At 43.5% G+C, this 23062-nt stretch overlaps 1 protein-coding gene across 2 annotated transcripts in view; it reads right to left on the bottom strand.

The window, feature by feature from the left end:
- The window catches only part of GLRB (glycine receptor beta), a 202994-nt gene that overhangs the window by 150150 nt on the left and 29782 nt on the right, over positions 1-23062 (bottom strand). For both annotated transcript variants that reach the window (XM_077477106.1, XM_077477105.1), the window contains one exon: positions 16109-16259. In XM_077477106.1, coding sequence (XP_077333232.1) covers positions 16109-16230 — 122 coding nt within the window. In that variant the 5' untranslated portion in view covers positions 16231-16259. The remainder of the gene's footprint in view (positions 1-16108; positions 16260-23062) is intronic.

Below are 23062 nucleotides of genomic sequence, written 5' to 3'. Positions count from 1 at the left end.
GGTAGCACCAGCCCTGAGCTGGTGTAAACCTGGTCTTAGCTATTGAACACTTCAAACAACAACAATAACAGTTTTTTCAAGCAAATAACTTACAGTGGAGAAGGACACGGAGGGGGTCAGGGGAGGAGTGCACAGAGCAGCTGGGGAGGATCGGTGCGGCTGGAGGGACAGCTGTGATAACTGATCTCCCTGTATAGCTTTTTAGCCATCAGCCGCAGGAGGGAGAGAAGGAAAAGTGGCTAAAAATCTTTAAAAAGGAGATCGTGATCACAGCTGATCCACGCTGCACGATCATTCCTGGGAGATCGGGAGGCGATTGCGGGCAGGGCTGGATTGACATAGGGGCTATTGGAGCTGCAGCTCCAGGCCCCTTACCTTAAGATAGGTCCATTTAAAAAAAAAAAAAATCACAAAAAAAAAAAGATTGACTTCGAAGGTCGGCGATCAGGGGGTCACATAGAGCCCAAATTGTTGGGGCTCTTTAGGGCTATGGTCCTGGAGATACGGGGCTCCTTGCACATCAGAAGCCACATACAGAGCGGCCAGTTTAATTACAAGCTGGCATACTCTGCAGCAGACTGAGAGGATGAGCTCACAGTGCCTCTCCTCACTTCTTGTCAGAGGCACTGAGCTCAATGGACAGCTTGGAGCCTGCAGAGTTTGACAGGCAGCACCGCCTGTCAAACTCCCTCACAGTAGCAGCATAATCCAACAATGTAAAACTGCCATTCAGCAATGTAAAAAAAAAAAAAAAAGGAGGTGGAAGTAGCACCTCATGAACGCCTGTCAGCTGCTGCTATACCACTTATTGAAAAGCAATACAGCACAGATCACTTTTCAGAGGGCTGTAAGCATTACTGCAAATGTGAAAGAAACTTGAAACACATCCTCCATTTCAAACTCACCACCACCCAGGTCACTCCCCAGCCACTTTCCATGTTAGCTACCTCCCTTCAACTTATGTCACAGGTGACCATTTCCCAACCTGCAGATGACAGATCCTACTCCAAAAGATATCACTCCTAGTTACTCCCCCCACCCGCTGATTGATATCCCTCCTTGACCACCTCACACCCCCCTGGTGACAGACCTCTCTCCCCAGCCTGTCCCCACACACCCTCTCACCTGACTTGTGGATGGGGGAATCACTCCCGCAGTGTTATTGTGTTCTGCCAGTGGGGAGCTTTCCCTACCCACAGAATACTATGGTCAGTGTTGCTAACTATAGCTGGTAGCACTGACTGTTTTGGGAAAAATATGACAGGCTGGTTGTACTAAAGTTGATTAATAGATTGACTTGTGTACAACCAGCTAGCCCATACATAGATCGACTATAGCTGATCTCTGCTTAATTTGCTTAATTTCAATTCATGTATGGCCTGCTTAACCACTTAAGCCTCTGACCATTTTGCAGGCCAAAGACCAGAGCACTTTTTGCGATTCAGCACTACGTCGCTTTAACTGACAAATTGCTCCCAAACAAAATTGCCGCCCTTTTTTCCCCACAAATAGAGCTTTCTTTTGGTAGTATTTGATCACCCCTGCGGTTTTTATTTTTTGTGCTATAAACAAAAAAAGAGCGTCAATTTTGAAAAAAAAGCATTATTTTTTACATTTTGCTATAATAAATATCCCCAAAAATGTATAAAATTGTTTTCCTCAGTTTAGGCCAATACATATTCTTCTACATATTTTTGTTAAAAAAACAAAAATCACAATAAGCGCTTATTGATTGGTTTGCACAAAAGTTATAGTGTTTACAAAATAGGGGATAGTTTTATGGCATTTTTGTTAATTTTTTTTTTTACTACTAATGGCAGCGATCAGCGATTTTTATTGTGCCTGCGACATTATGGAGGACACATCGGACATTTTTGACATATTTTTGGGACCATTGTCATTTATACAGCAATCAGTGCTATACAAATGCACTGATTTCCTGTGTAAATGACACTGGCAGTGAAGGGGTTAACCACTAGGTGGCAGTGTAGGGGTTAAGTGAGCCCTGGAGAGTGTTTCTAACTGTGGGGGGGGGGCATGGCTGTGTGTGACATGTCACTGATCTCTGCGCCGATCACAGGGAGCAGAGATCAGTGACAATGTCACTAGGCAGAACCGGGAGATGCTTGTTTACAACCCCATGAGACGATCGCGGGTATCCCCGCGGCAATCGAGTCTGCGGGACCCACAATTGGACTCACGGAGGTCCCGACCAGCGTGCATGTGATGGCACGGCAGCAAATTTAAAGGGATGCACCCGTACGCCCATTTAACTGTCCGTGCCATTCTGCCGACGTACATCGGCGTGTGCCGGCCGGCAAGTGGTTAGCCACTACACAGTCCCTAAACATCCTTCCAGAAACCTTTACATTTGTCCTTCCCAGATTCCTACATCCTCCTCATCTGTACATAGTGCCCACTGTCATACCCTCCACACTCCTCTCCTATACATAGTGCCCACTGTCATACCCTCCACACTTCTGTCCTATACATAGTGTCCACTGTCATACCTTCCATACTCCTCTTCTGTACATACTGCTCGCTGTCATAACATCCACACTCCTCTCCTGTACATACTGCTCACTGTCATACCATCCACACTCCTCTTCTGTACATACTGCTCACTGTCATAACATCCACACTCCTCTCCTGTACATACTGCTCACTGTCATACCCTCCACATTCCTCTCCTGTACATACTGCCCACTGTCATACCATTCACACTCCTCTCCTGTGCATACTGCTCACTGTCTAACTCTACACATACTGCCCACTGTGATACCCTCCACACTCCTCTCCATACTGCCAACTGTCATACCCTCCACACTCTTCTCCTGTACATTCTGCCAACTATCTTTTTGTCCACACTCCTCTCCTGTACATACCACCCTCATAATACCTTCCACACTCCTCTCCTGTATATACTGCCCCTATCAAACCCTCTATACTCCTCTTCTGTACATACTGCCCACTGGCATACCCTCCACTCTCCTCTCATGTACATAGTGCCCACTGTTATATCCCTCACCTGCACATACTTCCCACTTTTATACCTTCCATAATCCTCCCCTATGCTTCTTACACACAAAAACATTTCTTTAAAATTATATTAAATATCCTCAATGTTACCAACTCTAAAATGGGTACAATTTTGTTCCATCTTCACCCTGTCTTCCTTCTGGGATCCGTGCCTTCGGTCACTTGCATTGGCCCGGGCTGTGTTGCTTTCACTTCCACACATGTTGATTCGTATCCTCTCTCTCTAATCCACCCTCTATCTCTTAACATCCCTCTCTTACCCCTCACTTCTCTCTCATCCTCCCTCTCTCTATTTAATTTAATTTGTTATAACAAAAAAAGTTAGCATTTTTAATTATTCTTTTTTTTATTTATTTTGTTAATAAAAAGCCCCACCATAATCCTCAGCACCAGGCCCATTATGTTCTTAATCCGGCCCTACTTGCGGGTGTGCGGTCGCCTCAAATATGCGGGAGTCTCCTGCACCTCCCAGGAGACTTGAGATGTCTGCTAATAGCACTGAACAGAGCCCTGTTCTATTTCTCTCCACAACAAAATCACACTGAAAATGGCTACCATTGAAGAATACTTTTATACTGTGGGGCGGAAATGAGCCATGATTGGATAAAGTCATGATGACAGTGCCCAATCATGACTCTGACAGTGCTCTGTGCCCTGATTGGCTGAAGCTTTCACTGCTTCAGCCAATCAGGGCTTGCAATGCACTGCTCAGCGCCGTAATGCATTGTGGTCGATTTGGGGGGGGGGGGGGCAGCGGAAGTTCGGCCCGAACTTATGCTCAGGCTGAACCATTCGCCCATCCCTAATTCAGACTATCCAAAGCTGAGGGTAGAAGTAAGATTGAAGTAAGGTCACATGTATTGAATTCTTCTACATATGCCTAAAAGAGGGATAAAAGATAAGGACTCCCCTCATAGTTCACTTTTGTACAATTGCATTATTGTAGTATTCCATTAAGTCCATTTGGATGCAAACATTATTTAGAGGTGTTCTTTTTTTGAACTTCAGCTTCTATTATTGCAGTTTTTGAAGCATTGTGGGTAAATCAAGAATGTTGGGAATGCACCAGGAAAGCCACAATTTACAGCTGTAAAACTAACAAGTATTTGTGCTTCAGTAAGGAGACAAAATTTTTGCCTGTTTATGAAGAGCTGGCTGTTTATCAAGATCTTTCAATATGCATACTCACTCTTGTAGGGAGGGCATCCTTGACTATAACAGCAACATGCATTCATTTTATAGCCACTTGAGAGGTTGTAAATGGTTTTAAAAATGCGAGGCCGGATACCTAACCACTTCAGCCCTGGAAGATTTTACCCCCTTCCTGACCAGAGCACTTTTTACAATTTGGTACTGTGTCGCTTTAACAGACAATTGTACGGTCATGCAATGCTGTACCCAAACTAGGGCTGAAACAACTAATCGATTATGAAATTAATCGATTACTATTCTCATAATCGATTAATCGGCCAGTAACAAAATGGGGTTAAAGTTAATGAGTCTGATGATATTTACCAGATTGACCCTTTAATAGTATATCTATCCTCTAATAGTATATGCAATATATATCCTCTAATAGTTTATACAGTATCTCTCCTCTAATAGTATATACAGTATATCTTTCCTCTAATAGTATATACACTATGTATCCTCTAATAGTATATACACTATGTATCCTCTAATAGTATATACACTATATCTCTCCTCTAATATTATATACAGTATATCACTCCTCTAATGGTATCTACAGTATATATCTCCTCTAATAGTATATACAGTATATCTCTTCTGTCTGTTATTCTCAGAGTGGATTCGATATTTTGCTCCCTAACCATATAGTTGGCTATTTATATTTACCACTGCATATAGAGATATTTAAGAATAAATTACCTTTTTTTTAAACTTTACATATTAACTAAATTATAGACCACACTTTTTTTAAGGTTATTAACCGATGAATTGAAACAATTATCGGCCAACTAATCGATTATGAAAATAATTGTTAGTTGCAGCCCTAACCCAAACAAAATTTGAATCCTTTTTTTCCCACAAATAGAGCTTTATTTTGGTGGTATTTGATCACCTCAGCATTTTATTTATGCAAACTGTAAACAAAAAATAGCAACAATTTTGAAAAAAAACAATTTTTTTTACATTTTTCTATAATAAGTATCCCCAAAAATGTTTTTAAAAAACAAATTTCTTCATCAGTTTAAGCCAATATATATTCTTCTACATATTTTTGGTAAAAAAAAAACAAAATCGCAATAAGCGTATATTGATTGGTTTGCTCAAACTTATAGCGTCTACAAACCATGGGAAAGATTTATGGCATTTTTAGTATTATTATTATTGTTTTACTAGTAATGGCAGTGATCTGCAATCTTTAGCAGTATTGTGACATTGCAGAGGACAGATCAGAGACTCTTGCCACATTTTTGGGACCAGTGACATTTATACAGCGATCAGAGCTATAAAAATGCACTAGGGGGCGATCAAGGGGTAAATCCCAGTGCTGTCTCTCGTGCCCGCAATCACGGGTGGCCGGCAGGGATCGCGCCAGCCGGAAACACGCAGTTGGGCCCCCTGCCATGCAGTAGGCATACGCATGCCCCCGGTGGCTCTTAAAGGGAACAACGTGCCCATACGTTGTTTTCCTCAGCACGCGCCATTCTGCCAACGTATATTGGCGCGAGCCAGTCGGCAAGTGCTTAATCTTTAGTTTGAAGTACCTTTAAAGCGGTTCTTCACCCTAAAGGGGAAGTTCCGCTAATCTGATCCCTCCCCCCCTTCGGTGCCACAATCGGCACCTTTCAGGGGGGAGGGGGGTGCAGTTACCTGGATAATCCAGGTAACTGCACCCACTTCCGGCCAGACCGCCGCAGACCCCCGCAGACGCCCCGCCCCCCCGTTGTGTTCTGGGAAACACACAGTTCCCAGAGACACAGCGGGGGACCATAAGAGACGCGCAGCGCGACTCGCGCATGCGCAGTAGGGAACCGGGCAGTGAAGCTGTAATGCTTCACTTCCCGATTCCCTGACAGAGGATGGCGGCAGGGGCAGCAGCGAGACGAGCGATCGCTCGTCATCTGCCGCCGACATCGCTGGACCCTGGGACAGGTAAGTGTGATTTTATTAAAAGTCAGCAGCTGCAATATTAGTAGCTGCTGGCTTTTAATATTTTTATTTTAGGTGCAGAACCGCTTTAAAGGGAAACTGTGGCCAAGCTGTGTACATTCAAATGTTTACATATTCTTAACAAGCGGTAAATGAGCTTTAAAACAACTATTACTGACCTTCGAAGCTGCAGACACTGTGGAACAATTCATCATCAAACTTCTTAGCAACAGCGCTGAAATAATTTTCTAAGCCAACTTTGACTACCTTGATTTTTCCTCCCAGCAGTAATTTGGCAGTCTTCAATCGTCTAATTTCTAATGTAAAGACAGAGCAGGTGCTCTGGTAGAGGAAGAAGAGCCGGACTGGCCATAGGGCAGACCACGCGTTTGCACGATGGGCCGGAGGCCGCCAGGCCGCATGTCTTGAAAAAAGCTAGCAGATCCGGCCGCGGGTGAATAATTATGCCTGTATTTGCCCATTGCCTGGTGATGGTGGGAGGATTGGAAAGTCTCTCCATTCCCCCACCCACCATGGCAACTGAAAGTCATGGTTCGCGCATGTGCCTCGCAGCCACCGTCACCTGGCAACCAGGACACCAGAAGAGGAGAAGCCACTTCCAAGGCTTCCCTATATGCGGCTGCAGCATCTTGCTGGCTTGCAAGTGCAGGAGGCGGGTCTCATACCCGCCTCCTGCACATGAAAGCCGGCGAGGTGCTGCGGCCGCATATAGGGAAGCTAGTGTATACCCACTCCTCTTCCCACCAGTGTAGGAGTTAAATCTGATGCTCAGGGTAAGAGAGTGCTCCTTTCTTTAATGGTAACTATGATCTTTCTTTTTTTTTTATAACTGGCTCTGTGAGTAATAATTTATTGCCTGGTTCTGTGAGTAATAATTGGCTCTTTGAGTAATCATTTATAACTGGCTTTGTGAGTAATAACTGGCTCCGTGGGTAATAAGTGGCTCTGTGAATAATAGTTTTTCTTTATCGTACATCATGGGACACAGAGCCTTAAGTAATTACTTAATGGGTTATAAGCCACCTTCAGGTGATGGACACTAATATACCCAAATCCAGGAAGTTCACTCCCTATATAGCCCCTCCTCCTTCCAGGAGCACATCAGTTTTTTCGCCAGTGTCTAAGGTGTTGATCACGAGTGAAGATGTGCTCTAAAGAGCTCTAGGAGGGATCCATGCTGGATTTAAATAGCCTCCACAGACCGGATCCATCCAAAGTGCCACTGAGGCCAAAGTTAATTGGCACCTGGGCCTTGTATCCGAAGCACGAGGTTTTACCTGTAACGCCTCTCTTTGTAGGACTGAACCCTGGGACCCAGGGCTTTGGTTATGCTACATTACATAAAGCTTTCCTGGTGGGGTGCTTTTACAGGTCCAAGGGAGTGAAACCCTGATATTAAGGGATCTGGTCCTTGAAGGTTTGCTAAACGCAGACCGCCGTGATGGGTGAAGGTTGGATTGTCTGTTAATTCAGCAAATACTGTGGCGGGGATAAGGTAAGGGAACAAACTTAGGAACTAAAAAGTCCACATATGCTTTCTTCTTTAAAGGAAAAAATGTTATCATGCCTTAATTCTCCACTAGAGGGAGTCTATGCACATACCTTAATCTGTTATCTTCACTGTAAAGCTCGGTCAGTCTATGTGTGGCTGCAGCAGCTTGTGCAGGGGGATTTTTTTCTCAGGTAAAGAAATCTGCCAAATGCTTTCTTTTCTCCCCCCTGAAGGAACCGGAGGGTTAGGGGAACATCAGCGTTGTACCCCCTTACATTATCCCCCCCCCGCCAAGGGGGTTCGGAGGTCCCATGGTTATTGCTCAGACTGTTACTATTAACTGTTACTGTTATAGTTGTTTTGTCTTTTGCCTGCTCGTGACAGGGCTCTGCCCTCCGCCCGCAAAATGGTGCCGTCAGTATTGCAGCGCTGCAAAATGGGGAGCAGTGGAGGAGGAGCAGTGGAGGAGTGGTGAGTTCACCGCTCCTTCACCACTCCTAAGAGGCTAAGCTGCTGGCAGATGGCAGGAATTTTTCTGATGCCCTGTCAGCACACTTCTCCAGTGTGGAAGCTCTCTGGCTTTCACACTGGAGTGAATGGAGCCGCTTTTTTCAGGTGCTAAACAGGTGCTATTTTTAGCGCTGTAGCACCTGAAAAATGCTGGTAGTGTGAAAGGGGTCTTAATCGCATCCTCCATTCAAATGGATAAGAAGCGTGCTAGATCCCCCTCTCCTGCTTTAGACCCTTTGCAAGGGGAACAGTGGCCAAAGGATAAGGTGTTACCCTCAGGCGATCAGGAAGAAAAACAAACCAATGATTCCTCAGCCTCACAATCTGAGAAATTGCTGATACAATTTCTTACGGAGATGGTTTGGTATACTTTCACGCTACCCCTAACAGAGTCTGCTGAAAGCTCGCTTTCTTCCTTGGGTTCCTTAAAACCTTCACAGCCTTTGCATGTCCATGCATTACTAGAACAGCTTCTTTTTGCTGAATGGGATTACCCGGATAAGCATTTTCTGCCTCCAAAGAGATTTGCAGTTCTTTATCCCATGGAGGAGAAAGTACCAGCAGTTGATGCTGTGATTTCCAGTGTGAATAAAAGCCTAACTTGTCCAGTAGACAATGCACAAATGCTTGAGGATCCAAGAGTTAAGAGGTTGGAATTAAGATCTGCTTTTTCCTCGGCAGGAGCCGTTACTCAGCCTGCAGTCACTGCAATAGGTGTCTGTCAATCCCTAAAGGACCAATTTCGATAGGCCCTTAAAGAGGTTCCACAACAAGCCCGGGAATTGGCTGAACTACCTACATAGATGCCATTAAAGATTCTATTCACCAGGCATCCCGCCTTACGTTTATGCTAGTACATATGCGTAGAATACTGTGGTTAAAAAATTGGTCAGGTGAAGCACCATGTAAAAACCTCCTAACTGGGTTCCCTTTTCATGGGGAGCGGCTATTTGGGGAAGATTTGGACAAATATCTCCAAACAATTTCTATTGGGAAAAGTTCTCTTTTGCCAGTCAAAAGAAAGTATAAACGCCCTTCATTTAAACTGGCTCTTTCCCCTGTGCCAGGGGCTTCCGCCTCTAGGCAGTGGTGACGGCCTCCGCTGTCAGACTCTAGAGGAAAACCTCAGGGTCAGACCCAGGCTTAAAAGAAGTCCCGGGGCCGTAAACCTGCAAAGCAGAATACTAAAGCCTCATCATGAAGAGGCAACCCCCCCTCACCAAGGTGGGGGGAAGACTTCTGCAGTTTTCAGAAGTCTGGCAAGAGGAAATTCAGGACAGATGGGTCATCTCCACGATAACGCTGGGGTACAAACTGTAATTTCGGGACTTTGCACCGTCTCGTTTCCTGAGGTCAAGCATTCCCAAAGATCCAGAGAAAAGACAATCTCTGTTTCAAGCACTAGACCGATTAATATCTCAAGGGGTGTTCATACAGATCCCCACAAACGAGCAAGGTTTGGGGTTTTATTCAAGTCTTTTTATGGAACCAAAACCAAATGGAGATGTCAGACCCACTAAGGCCAGATCTGCTCTCACAGGGACCAATATTCCATCCTACCTTATGGTCACTAAATTTAATGGCTTGGCTATTGAAACCCACGTTCTGAAGAAACATGGGCTTTCCGGGTCAGTTATCTCTACCCTGATTAATGCAAGGAAGCCAGCTTCCAGAACTATATATATATATATATAATATATATATATATATAACTATATATATTATAGGGTCTGGAGGGCTTACGTTTCCTGGTGTGAATTCAAGGGTTGGCACCCTTGGACCTAAATCATAGGCAGAATTCTTGCCTTTCCACAATTAGGGGTAGAAATTAAATTGGCCTTGAGTACTATTAGTACTAAGGCCAAGTCTCAGTTTTATCGGTCTTATTTCAAAGACCGCTTGCTACACATTCTTTAGTCTGGGGTTTTATGCAAGGGCTGATGCAGCTTAATCTGCCAGTTAAACCTCCCTTGAATCCTTGGGACTTTAACTTAGTGTTGTCTGTTACAAAAACAGCCATTTGAACCGATACAACATATTCCCTTAGTCCTTCTGAAAAGGAAGTTGGTATTTTTGGTTGCTACCCTGTTTCCCCTAAAATAAGACCTAGCGTGATTGTCGGTGATGGCTGCAATATAAGCCTTACCCCCCAAATAAGCCCTAGTTAAAGTCCTTGTAGGTCTTATTTTCAGGGTAGGGCTTATTTTTGGGGAAACAGGGTAGGGCTTATTTGGGGGGTAGGGCTTATATTGCAGCCAACATCGACAATCACGCTAGGTCTTATTTTAGGGGAAACAGGGTATATCCTCAGCATGGAGGGTTTTGGAATGAGCTGTTCTTTCTTGTAAAGAGCCATATTTGATTATTCATGAGGATGCGTTACGTCCTCGTCCAGACTTTTTACCAAAAGTGGTTTCAGGTTTTCACCTGAACCAAGATATTGTCCTGCCATAGTTTTTTTCCAAAACCATGTTCCAGGGAAGAAAAGTCACTACATTGTCTTGATATGGTGAGAGCAGTGAATATCTATTTAAAGACAACTGCTCAGATTCGTATGATTCGTAATGACTCGTAATGATTCGTAATAAGACTGATGTCTTATTTATTCTTATTTATTCTGCCAGAGGGTCCTAAGAAAGAACAGGCAGCATCGAAATCCACTGTCGTTAAGTGTATTCAGCAAGTTATAATTCAAACGTATAATTTAAGGGGTAAGATTCCCCCTTTTAAAGTTAAGGCGCACTCTACCAGGGCGGTTAGTGCTTCTTGGGCAGTGCATCACCAGGCCTCCATGGCTCAGATTTGTAAGGCTGCAACTTGGTCTTCAGTGCATACATTCACAAAATTTTAGTTTTTTTCACAAAATTTTCAGGTGGATGTAAGGAGATATGAGGATATCGCCTTCAGGCGCAATGTGCTGCAGGCAGCAGTATAGGTCCTCAGGTCCGGGGGTGCCCTACAGGTTGTGTCTCCCTCCCCTCAAGTAGCATTGCTATGGGACATTCCATGAAGTAATTACTTAAGGCTCTGTGTCTCATGATGTACGATAAAGAAAATAGGATTTTTATAACAGCTTACCTGTAAAATCCTTTTCTTGGAGTACATCATGGGACACAGAGGTACCTCCTCTCTTTTCGGATTTAAGTATATTGCTTTGCTACAAAATGTGCTCCTGGAAGGAGGAGGGGGTATATAGGGAGTGAACTTGAAGGTGGCCTATAACCCAGTAAGTAATTTCTTAAGGCTCTCTGATCCATGGTGTATTCCAAGAAAAGGATTTTACAGGTAAGCGCCTGCCAGACCTTCAGCCGGGCCTTCACAGCACATACACTTCTGACGTCAGCGGCTGCATGGAAAGTGAATATCTCCTAAACTGTACAGGTTTTGGAGATATTCATTTTACCTACAGGTAAGCCTTATTATAGGTTTACCTGTAGGTAAAAATAAAAAAAAAGGATATACAACCACTTTAAAGTAAGACAAGAAAACAGCATCATATGGCAGCTCTGACCTACACTGGCCCCAATCTGTCACATTAAACTAAAACAGGTACCTAATCAAATTAACACATCCTGAAACCCCAAATCTCATTGAAAACTGCCCACCCGCCCTGGTGAATGCCTCCAACCCCTCCGGGCTGCTAAGTCTAAAATGCCCGGGCTTATTTTTAGGCCCAGCCTGGACCTGAGAAGAGCTGAGCTACTGAGATAGCAACCAAAATGGCTTCCCACTTATTTTTTTGTGTCAACATGTGCATTACTTCAACCCAATGTAAATTCAGAACAGAGCGTTGTGGTGCTCTGCATCTACAAAAATGAATGGGCCGTTTAAAATAAATGGGTTGCCAATAGAGGTCAGTGAGGGTTTATCGTTGGATCCTGGGATAGGTGTGTGTCTGTTTATTAAAAGTCTGCAGCTACAATATTTGTAGCTGCTGACTTTTAATAAACACAAATATGACTGGAGCTCCTCTTTAAAGGTCATTACAAAGGACAAGGGGGCACTCTTTTGGCGGAAAAGATGTTTAGCCTCCACGGATAGAAGGTTTACTTTTTCACAGTAAAAGCTGTATAATTGTGGAATAGACTTTAGGGTCATTACAAAGGACAAAGGGGCACTCTTTGTTTGTGGAGGAAAAGAGGCATAATGTTAATACATGGAAAGTAGGAGTTGTAAAGGATTGAAATAGACTTTCTCAGGAACTAGTTCCAGCCAGCTCAGTTAGTTGTTTAAAAGAAGTGCTGGATGCATTCCTGAATGCACAGAATATGACTGGTTATTAACATTTAGAATAAAAACACCAGAAATGGTTGATCCATAGACTCTTTGGTTGCCTTTGGGGATACGGAAGAGATTGTTCCTCTGTTGGAGCAAATAGGTCAATACTTTATGTTTTTTGCCTTCCTCTGGATCAACTGTGGGTAAATGGTTCTGCTTTTGGAAGGTTTGAATGCATTGGTTCAATTTTTATTAATGCTTGAACTAGATGGATTTTTTTTCAACCTAACTATGTCACTATAGAGACTATGACAACACAACAACCATGCAGCTGTATTGCACTGTTTAAAGGACAGCTGTATACAGTGCTGCTCCTCTTCTGCCAGATATGCAGAGATCTCACATACTCTGGCTTCTCTGAACCTGAAACCCAGAACTGAAAGCTCGTCAATTCCAGGTTTAGGTTTCCACAACAAAATGCCCCAAATAGTACAGGTACAATGCCTTTTAATAAATAAAATTATTAAATTGCACTCACAATGAAGTAACTAGATCAGGGCATATCAACAAGGAAAATATTTTTCATAGCACACCAGCATACTGCCCAACTTTTTGAGATTGGAATGAGGGACACCTATTAGGAAATGTATATAGGCACAGGACACAGCCCCTGCCACATTCCTTTAACCACTTGCCCTCCAGAAGGTTTACCCCCCTTCATGACCAGGCAATATGGCACTGCGTTACTTACTTTCTGACAATTACATGGTCCTGCAACGCTGTACCCTAATACAATTTATGTCCCTTTTCCCCATATATAGAGCTTTCTTTTGGTTGTATTTGACCTCTGCAGTTTTTATTTTTTTTGCAATAGAAACAAAAAAAGACCAACAATTTTGAAAAAAAAAAAAGACAATATTTCTTACTTTCTGCAATAAAACATACCCAATAAAAAAAATGGGGAAAAAAATTAAATTTCTTCATCAATTTAGGTCAATATGTATTATATATTGTATACATGTATATTTATGCTTCGTTTTTGGTAAAAAAAAATCCCAATAAGCATATATTAGTTGGTTTGCATGGTCTACAAACCATGGGATAGATTTATGGAATTTTAATTTATTTTCTACTGGTAATGGTGGCGATCAGCGACTTATAGCAGGACTGTGATATTGCGCTGGACAAATCAGACACTAAGTGACACTTTTTGGGGACCAGTGGCACTAATACAGTGATCAGTGCTAAAAATATGCTATATATGCTAATGATGCTGGCAGAGAAGGGGTTAAGATCAAGGGTGATCAAAGGGTTAAATGTGTGCCTGGGGAATGCTTTCTAACAGTGTGGGGGATGCTTTTACTATGGAAAGACAGAGATCCGTGTTCCTGCTTTGTAGAGACACAGGATCACGACCTTCCCTTCTAATGCTGTGTACACACTATTGGACTATCTGGCGGACTTAGTCCGGCGGATTTAGTCCGGCGGACAACCCGCCGTATTTTGCAGCGGAGGCCTGCCAGACTTTCCCAAGCGGATCTGCCCACACATGACCGGACTTTTCAAATTAACGGACTTGCCCACACATGGAGTAAAGTCCGTTCATTTTGAATGTGGCTCTAGGTACACGGAACTAGCACAAGAAGTGAATGTCGCCGCCTCCATCGGCGAGATTGATACCTCGCTAGCCCCGTCGCCTGGTATGGATTTAAAGGGGAAGCCCTACAGTCCCGGAGGATGCTGGGACTGTGACATCATAAGGGGTGGGGTCACCATGTGACATCACCCGGTGACCCCGCCCCTTGTCCCTATATAAGTTGCCACACAACGTGTCCCAAGCATTACGGCCGGAGAGAGTGTCATGTCAACATCGGAAGAAGGAAGAAGAAGAGAAGAAGAAGAAAAAGCAGAAGGCGGCGGTGGCAACAGTGACAGCGACAGAAGACCGGGCCAACGCTAGTAAAAGAGCTGGAAGAAGAAAGAGGAGGCCCGGCAAGAAGAACCGAAGAGCGGGACAAGACCCTCGAAGAGCGGGACAAGACCCGAAGTCGGGAGAAGACCCCCTGACGGCAGCGGCGACTACAGAGAAAGCCGGGCCGAGTAAAAGAGCTAGCAGAAGATAGCAAAGGAGTCTGGCGAGAAGACCTCCGAATACGGAAGAAGAGAAGACCCCAGGAGCTGTCTAATAAAGTATTTTAAAAACCTGTGTTGTGTGTTTTTATTTAAACTTTTTCCCAGGTGAATGGGTAGGGGTACCACCTTATTAAAGGGGGCTCCCAGATTCTGATAAGCCCCCCGCCCGCAGACCCTGAGAAACCAACGGCCAGGGTTGTCGGGAAGAGGCCTTTGCCCTCATCAACATGGGGACAACGTGCTTTGGGGTGGGGAGGCCACAGGCCCCCCTTCCCCAAAGCACCTCCACATGGTGAGGGTACACAGCCTGGTACGGCTCAGGGGGGGGGGCCCTCGCTCGTCCCCACCCCCTTTCCTGACTGGCCGGGCTGTGTGCTCGGATAAGGGTCTGCTATGGACTTTGGGGAGGTCCCCCACTCTGTTTTTTCGGCGTAGGGATTCCCCTTTAAATCCATACCAGACGACAGGGCTCGCGAGGTGTCAATCTCGCCGATGGAGATGGCGACATTGACTTCCTTTGCTAGTCTCGTCTATCTGGAGCCGCGTTAAAAATGAACGGACTTTTCTCCATGTGTGGGCAAGTCCGTTAATTTCAAAAGTCCGGCAGACTAGCACACAGCTGGGCGAACTGTCCGGCGGACAATTTTGAGTCAAAACTTCTAAGTCCGCTGGACTTTTGGCAAGAAAAGGTCTGCCGGAGCCTACACACAGGCGGGTTTTCCCCTTAAGGCCTGAACCTGATCATTCCATTGATGGAGAAGAGCACAGCAGCTCCAGCCACTGTCTTGGGGCCTCATTGGATAGATTGATAGCAACACAGCCATTGGCTCCCTCTGCTGTTAATAAAATCCAGTGACACAGGAGCCGGGGGGCTGGGCCGAGTCCTGCTGTCTGTGTCAATGGTTCCCTTGGAATGCAGGTCTTTAAGTGGGCACTTGATGTGGGGAGGAGCCAGAAGCGTCACTGGGAGACCTCAGAAGAGGAGGATTGGGGCCACTCAAAACCCTTGCACAGAAGAGGCAAGTATAACATGTTTATATATATATATATATATATATATATATATATATATATATATATATATATATATATATATATTATTATATATATTTTTTTTAATTAACCTTTACAACCCCTATACAAGGAAGAGGAACAAAAAATAAAAAATTAAACCCATAAGTGATTTTTTTTTTACCACTACTATTCCTTTATATTGGCTTTTGACACATACTGTACAAATGCAGCAATGTAGAAATCGGATGATACTGTAAAACACTTTTTGAAAAACAAATAGTGCATTTGTATATAACTATATAGATCAGACCAAAATGACCGACAAATGAGGAGGGAACATTGTATCATAGAAGTACCATACTAAACAATTTAAAATACAGTTTACTGTATAAACATTGAAATCATATTTCAAAATTGACTATATATATATATATATATATATATATATATATATATATATATATATATATATATATATATTATATGTGATACATTAATGCCTTTTCCCAAAATAAACACAATTTAAATAAGAACAATAGAGAGCAATAATAAAGAATGACATACGATGGGCAGAGATATTGCTTCTTCTTCCCCTTCCCTTTTTTTGATGACTTCTCTTTAGAATGCACTCCATCCAGCCAAAGAGAAAACAGAAGGAATGGCAAGATTCCCAAAACGAACTTCATCTCGATGCATTAATTTCAGCACAACTGACCTACAAAACAAAATAGTTGATACGTCTATAACAGTATAAAATGGATGTTCAGTTCACAAGTACTCTTGAAACAGTGCAGTAAAGTAGGAGGTTAAGTGGGTTGTTACATAGTTGGTTCAGAATTAATTACATTTTGAGTTTTCATAAAAACGATATTAAATGGAAACTTTGCATTTGAGATCCTTGAGTTCCTTCATTTGACCAGTCCTTAGTGTTAGTTCACACCAGACGCAGTTCCGTTCAGTTCCTTGTGCTTTTTTTCTGCACAAAATGCATGAACAGTGATTTCCATGTATTCCAATGGCTCTAGTTCACACCATGCAGTCAGTTTCCAGTTTCTGCACTGGAAACTGACCAGAAACAGATTGCATAGAGCAGAAAAAAAAGCGAGAGGAGCTGCACGGAACTGCAGCCCAATACTAAATGCCAGCCTATCCATTACATTAAAAATATAACTTTAACATCAAAAATGTCTTGTGCTAGTCCTTAAAGTGACTCTATCATTATAGTAAAATATTTCAGCAAAGCATAAACCCTGACTGAAGGATGTATATACTTACTGTCAAAAATATAGCTTTTTTTCAAAATGATGGGTCTTTTTTTGTTTATAGCGCAAAAAATAAAAGCCGCAGAGGTGATCAAATGCCACCAAAAGAAAGCTCTCTTTGTGGGAAAAAAGGACATACATTTTGTTTGGATAGAACGTCGTCCGACCGCGCAATTGTCAGATAAAGCCTCACAGTGCCGTATCACAAGAAATGTCCTAGTCATTAAGGGGGCAAATCCATACAGTACTTAACCACTTCAATACCGGGCACTTAAACACCTTCCTGCCCAGACCAATTTTGAGCTTTCAGCGCTGTCGCACTTTGAATGACAATTGCGCGGTCATGCTACACTGTACCCAAATGAAATTTTTATCATTTTTTTCCCACAAATAGAGCTTTCTTTTGGTGGTATTTGATCACCTCTGCGGTTTTTATTTTTTGCTAAACAAATAAAAAAATACTGAAAATTTTTTTGTTTCAGTTTCAAAACTTTGCAAATAAGTAAGTTTTCTCCTTCACTGATGGGGTTACACTGATGGGCAATGATAAGGCGGCACTGATGGGCACCGATGAGGTGGCACCAATGAAGTGGCACTGATGAGGTGGCATTGATGGACACCGATATGTGGCACTGATAGGCGGTGCTGATGAGTGGCACTGATGGGCGACACGGATGGGCACTGATAGGTGGCACAAATTGGCATGGATGGGCATGGATAGGTGGCACAGGTGGGCATGGGTTAGGTGGCACAGGTGGGCATGGGTAGGCGGCACAGGTGGGCATGGGTAGGCGGCACAGGTGGGAACTGATAGGCGGCATTGTATTATAATATATTGTACTAATGGATGCCAATCAGTGCCAATCAATAATGCATGCCAATCAGTGATGCCCATTGTGGGCACTGATTGGCATCCATTATGGGCACTGATTGGCATCCATTGTGGCACTGACTGGAATCCCTGGTGGTCTAGGGTGGCATACCTTGTCCTTGGCATCCCTGGTGGTCTGGTGGCGTCCCTGGTGGTCCAGTGTGGGCATCCTCGGGGGGGCTGTGCTGATAATCGATCAGCACAGACCCCCCCCTGTCAGAGGAGCAGCCAATCGGCTCTCCTCTACTCGCGTCTGACAGACGCGAGTGAGGAAAAGCCGATCACCGGCTTTTCCTATTTACACTGTGATCAGCCGTGATTGGACACGGCTGATCACGTGGTAAAGAGTCTCCGTCGGAGACTCTTTACCGAGATCGTAGTTGCCGGGTGTCAGACTGACACCCCGCAACAACGATCGCCGCGATGCGCGCCCCCGGGGGCGCGCAGCGGCTCATAATCCTGATCACGTCATATGACGTCCGGTCAGGATTATGAAACCACTTTGCCGCCGTCTATTTGCTATAGGGCGGGCGGCAAGTGGTTAAAGAGGAGGGCCGGTTAAAAAAAAAAAAATTAAAAGTCAGCAGCTGCAAACACTGTAGCTGCTGACTTAATAAGCCGACTTACCTGTCCAGGGTGCCCGCGATGTCGGGTCCCGGCGCCACCATTCGATCTAAGGGAAACAGGCAGTGAAGCCTTGCGGCTTCACTGCCCGTTTCCTACTGCGCATGCGCGAGTCGCGCAGCGCTTTGTGAATGGGACGCACTGTGTTCTGGGACACACAGTTCCCAGAACACAGCGCGAACCATTACCCAGAAGACGCCGCACGGAGGAGAGAAGAAAGAAGATCTCCGCGGAGGAGGAAGAGGCAGATTAGGATGATGTGCCTAGCAACAGGCATTTCTGGTAAGTAAAAAAAAAATTGTTTTCATTTTTTTTTTTTTTTTATGATTTTTTAATAATTTTTAATGTATTTTTTTTTTCAGGGTGGCCCTCCACTTTAAGTGGTTAAGGGACTTTAATCCAGATGTTAAACCTAATAGGGTCACTTTTTTGTTTTAGTCCCTTTCCTCTCTACTCTGGGTTTAAAAAAAAATCTAAAAAAAACAGTACTCAGCTTCTTCACATTCCAGCTCTGAACTCTTTGTCCTCCTTCGGTCCTAGCAATCTGATTTCACAGCTCCAAAAAAATTTACATATACCAAACATTTTTTAAATGTTGTGGGGTGGGAGGCTGTGTGGTTATAATGAGGTCTGTTGACCCCAAACCATGTGGAGAATGGGAACACAATGGCACTCTCATTTCACCAAAATTCACAAGTGAGTGATGAAAAAAGTCAGATTTAAATCTTATGTCTGTCTGTAGTGGACAGCCAGAGAGGGTGACACACTTCATAAAACAGCACACTAAAATGCAGATCCAATTAAGATCTGAAACAGGGAATATTATACAGAATGACAAATAGATGAGCCTCGTCATAAAATTCCCCATCATAATCTAGCAGTGCAGTTTAAAGCAATACATATTCTGAGTGTTTTTTTTTCTAACTACCAGAGCCAAAATATATTCATATTGGAGCCATTTTCATAAAAAATGCTACAGTTATGTCTAAGAAAATAACAATCAGTTACACACCACACAATCCTATATCACAAGAAGCAAAAGGTTAACAGAACCCCATGGGCGTAACATAAGGGGTTTCAGGGGTCACAATCACAACCTAGCTCCAGGGGGCCCCTGCAGCCTCCCTGTCATATTATCATATCCTTCACAAAATCCAGCTCCGATCTGCCCTAGGGCATCACAGCCACGCTCCAGTACTGGGCTTCTACTTTGAATTCCACAGTCCACAACCCTCTGTTCCCATTGGCTGGGGAGAAGCTGTGAGCCATTTCCTGACTATAGAGGAACACGGGGTAACCAAGCTCAGCGAGGCAAGAGGAGGAGAGTGCCGTCCTGTAGCCACGATGGGACCGATGTCACTGGTGAGGTATGACACTGCTCAGTGTCTCCTAGTCATCAGCTGGGATTCTCTGGAACCCCCACTCAGGGATGTCTACTCATCCCACTTCCCTGCCAACTGGGGAAAAGGCACACCTCTGGGAGGTGACCTTTCCCTAACACCTGGCTGCAGGCTCCAGATTTTGTGTCACATGGGTTTGCCCTCCCAAATCTAAGTTGCACCTCTCCCCAAAGCCCCCTGACCACCCCCTCCACCCTGCATGCTATGCCTGGCTGCTGAACTCCTTTCCCATTACTGCACTCTATACTGTTCCTCCTCCACAGGGCTGAAATCACATTCCTTTACAACACAGACAGTTAGCCATGATCTGCACAGGGTATATCTGCCTACTATAACTACACTGCCATTCCAACCAGAGAATTTCACAGGTCAGAAGGGTAACATGAAAGCCAGATACACCCTGTGAAGACTGACAGACTGTGTGTAAAGGAATGTGATTTGAGCTCTGTGTAGTGTGGGGGGAGGGCTGTATACAGTGCTGGGATGGGAAAGAGGCTATGCCAAGTGACCTGCCAGGGGGGTCCATGTCCTCTGATTATCCAGTGGTAATCCCTGTACTCTGATTTAAAGAGGAACTCTGGGAACTCAAAACCCTTAAGCCACTTTGAATATCTTGGCGTGCGATGGATGTATTTTCACACATGTTGGAAGTAGTTGGGGGGGGGGGGCAGGTCAACTTTTGCATTGGGGCCCACAAGCTTTAAGCTACGCCTCTGTGGAACCCAATACATCTCCTAAGCAATATAAGCATTTTATTTATTTTATATGCAGAATCTATACCCCTCAAATTTTTGTAAATATTTTATTATATCTTTTCTTGTGACAACGCTGAAGAAATGAGACTTTGCTACAATGTAAAGTAGCGAGTGTACAGCTTGTATAACAGTGTAAATCTGCTGTCCACTCAAAATAACTCAACACACAGCCATTAATTTCTAAACTGCTGGCAATAAAAGTGAGTACACCCCTAAGTGAAAATGTCCAAATTGGGCCCAATTAGCCATTTCCCTTCCCAGAGTCATGTGACATGTGTTACAAGGTCTCAGGTGTGAATGGGGAGCAGGTGTGTTAAATTTGGTGTTATCGCTCTCACTCTACTGGTCACTGGAAGTTCAACATGGCACCTCATGGCAAAGAGGATCTGAAAAAAAGAATTGTTGTTCTACATAAAATGGCCCAGGCTATAAGAACATTGCCAAAACCCTGAAACTGAGCTGCAGCACAGTGGCCAAGACCATACAGGGATTTAACAGGACAGGTTTCACTCAGTACAGGCTTCACCATGGTCGACCATAGAAGTTGTACACTGCAATACATCCTACTGACCTCTTTACACTGCAATGCATACTACTGACCTATGCACACTGCTCTACATACTACTGACCTCTGTACACTGCCTATAATTGCTTATAAAATATTACCTGGAGTAATGGTTTAGTTTGTTAGTGTTAGTGAAAAAATCCCCCAAAAATAAAACAAATGCAGCCATCAGATCAACAGTAATGATTGAAATAATGAGCTGAAAAATATTACATTTTTGATTTTGTGTTTAATACTGCTATAAGAAATTATGCATCATCCATAAATTCTACTTTCACTCCCAAAGAGAAATAAAAGCAAGCTCCTAACAGTCTTGTTTAGCTGATAGTAAGAAGATATTAATGGGGAAGCAAACACAGGTAGAACAGGAATTCCAAAGAAGACGTTTCAGATGGTGCAGGTCTCAGTCTGCCAGGTCTAGGTCTCATATTTCTCTTCTTGTGCAGTTTTGTGATATTTCACTAAAGATAGCCCACAAATACAGAAGCTTTTTCTGCATTCTAACACTAATATAAGGTCATATTATTGGATGGTAAATAAAACCAAATTGCTTGGTTTGCCAATTTTACAAAATACAGCATCTGAAAAGCTAATGAATCAGATTTATTGTGGTATGTTATGTATCCCGAGTATTCCTGATTTTTTTTCTGTTCTGTATTTGTCCAGCACAACGGTAGAGCATATAAATATACCTTAAAATGGCAAAAACCTTCCAGCACTGGCATTGATAAAGTAATATACAACTGTCACACACAATTTCAAAACCAACAGAAAGCAACAACTATAACTCTGTTTAAAAACAATAAGTGATCTTAATAATGCAACGTATTCCTTGTTCAATTGTTCACTCCTCAGATTTTTATTTTGTGTAAAAAAACATGGATATTTGTCTATTTAAATAACATATAACTATAACGGATAGTGGTATTTAAATAACATAACAGGAAAGTATAGTGGATTCCAAAAACACCAAATCAAGGTAATTACCGCTCCAGGTGGTATCGCTTGTTCACACAATCCTAGTAGTAGGAGATGAAGGGTGCCGGCTCAGCAAAGTCAAATGTCAGAAAATGAAAAAAGGATGGCCGCATTCCAAAATAATGCCTTTATTGAATAAAGCTTAATCCATTCATCAATCAGAGACACAGGTGCAGATGATAACTGATGTGTTTCGCACCGTTAAAGTCACTTAATCATAGCTGTAGGACTACCGATCGCAATCTGTCTTGTATAGACAACAAAATAATTTTGGAGTGCGGCCGTCCTTTTTACATTTTCTGCCAAAGTATAGTGGATACCTTTTTAGTGTTAACTACCTGTACCATTTTCAGAGTTCAGGTTTTCCAAAAATGGTGTAGAGTGCACAGTGTTACCATTACCTTAATGCTTCAAGTCCAAGCACTCTCTGCTTAGCAACTCTATGGGAACACTAATTGTAAGCAGGGGTTAATACCCCTTTGATGGGGACCCCTGCCTTGGGTGGATACTTTGGGTTAGGCTAGCTTGGTTCCTTTATAATCTAGAGATGAAAGAGCTTCAAGCAGAGGTTGATGGAAGAGACTACCTTCAGTATACTACTATGTAAGCTTGAAGCTCCAGGAAGTAAACTCTTTGGGGTAAGCCTGATATGAGATCCACTGGAGAACCCACCTCAGAGCTTGAGTGCATAGACTGGAAGCACTGAGCAAACTACTTCTGTCTTCTCTGCACAGCCATAATTCAGAAAGTGGTATGTGTATGTAACAAATGGGCAGCAAAGCTGATCTGCTACTTTTTCTACCAGGACTGGGTTATAGGCATCACCAGATCCCACATGCTGATTGACATAACAGTCTCTGTGCTTAGACCATCAGCGATTGCTTTCACTCTATTTTAGTTCCTGTACTTCTGCATATCTCTGGTTACCACGCTCTTGTATCCCAGCTCAGCTGCTATCTGCATGGGTGTGTCTGAGGACCACAACCTAGTACACTCACCAGGAAAGCCCATCAATCTTTGCTAGGTGCTCTGGTTAAAATCTGTTAGTGTGTATCATAATGTC

Source organism: Lithobates pipiens, unplaced genomic scaffold, assembly GCF_037356315.1.
Source record: "Lithobates pipiens isolate NorthernLeopardFrog02 unplaced genomic scaffold, aLitPip1_a1.2 Scaffold_13, whole genome shotgun sequence".
Lineage (NCBI taxonomy): Eukaryota > Metazoa > Chordata > Amphibia > Anura > Ranidae > Lithobates > Lithobates pipiens.
The sequence above is the reverse complement of the archived record's forward strand: the minus strand, read 5'-3'. Positions and strand labels throughout refer to the sequence as shown.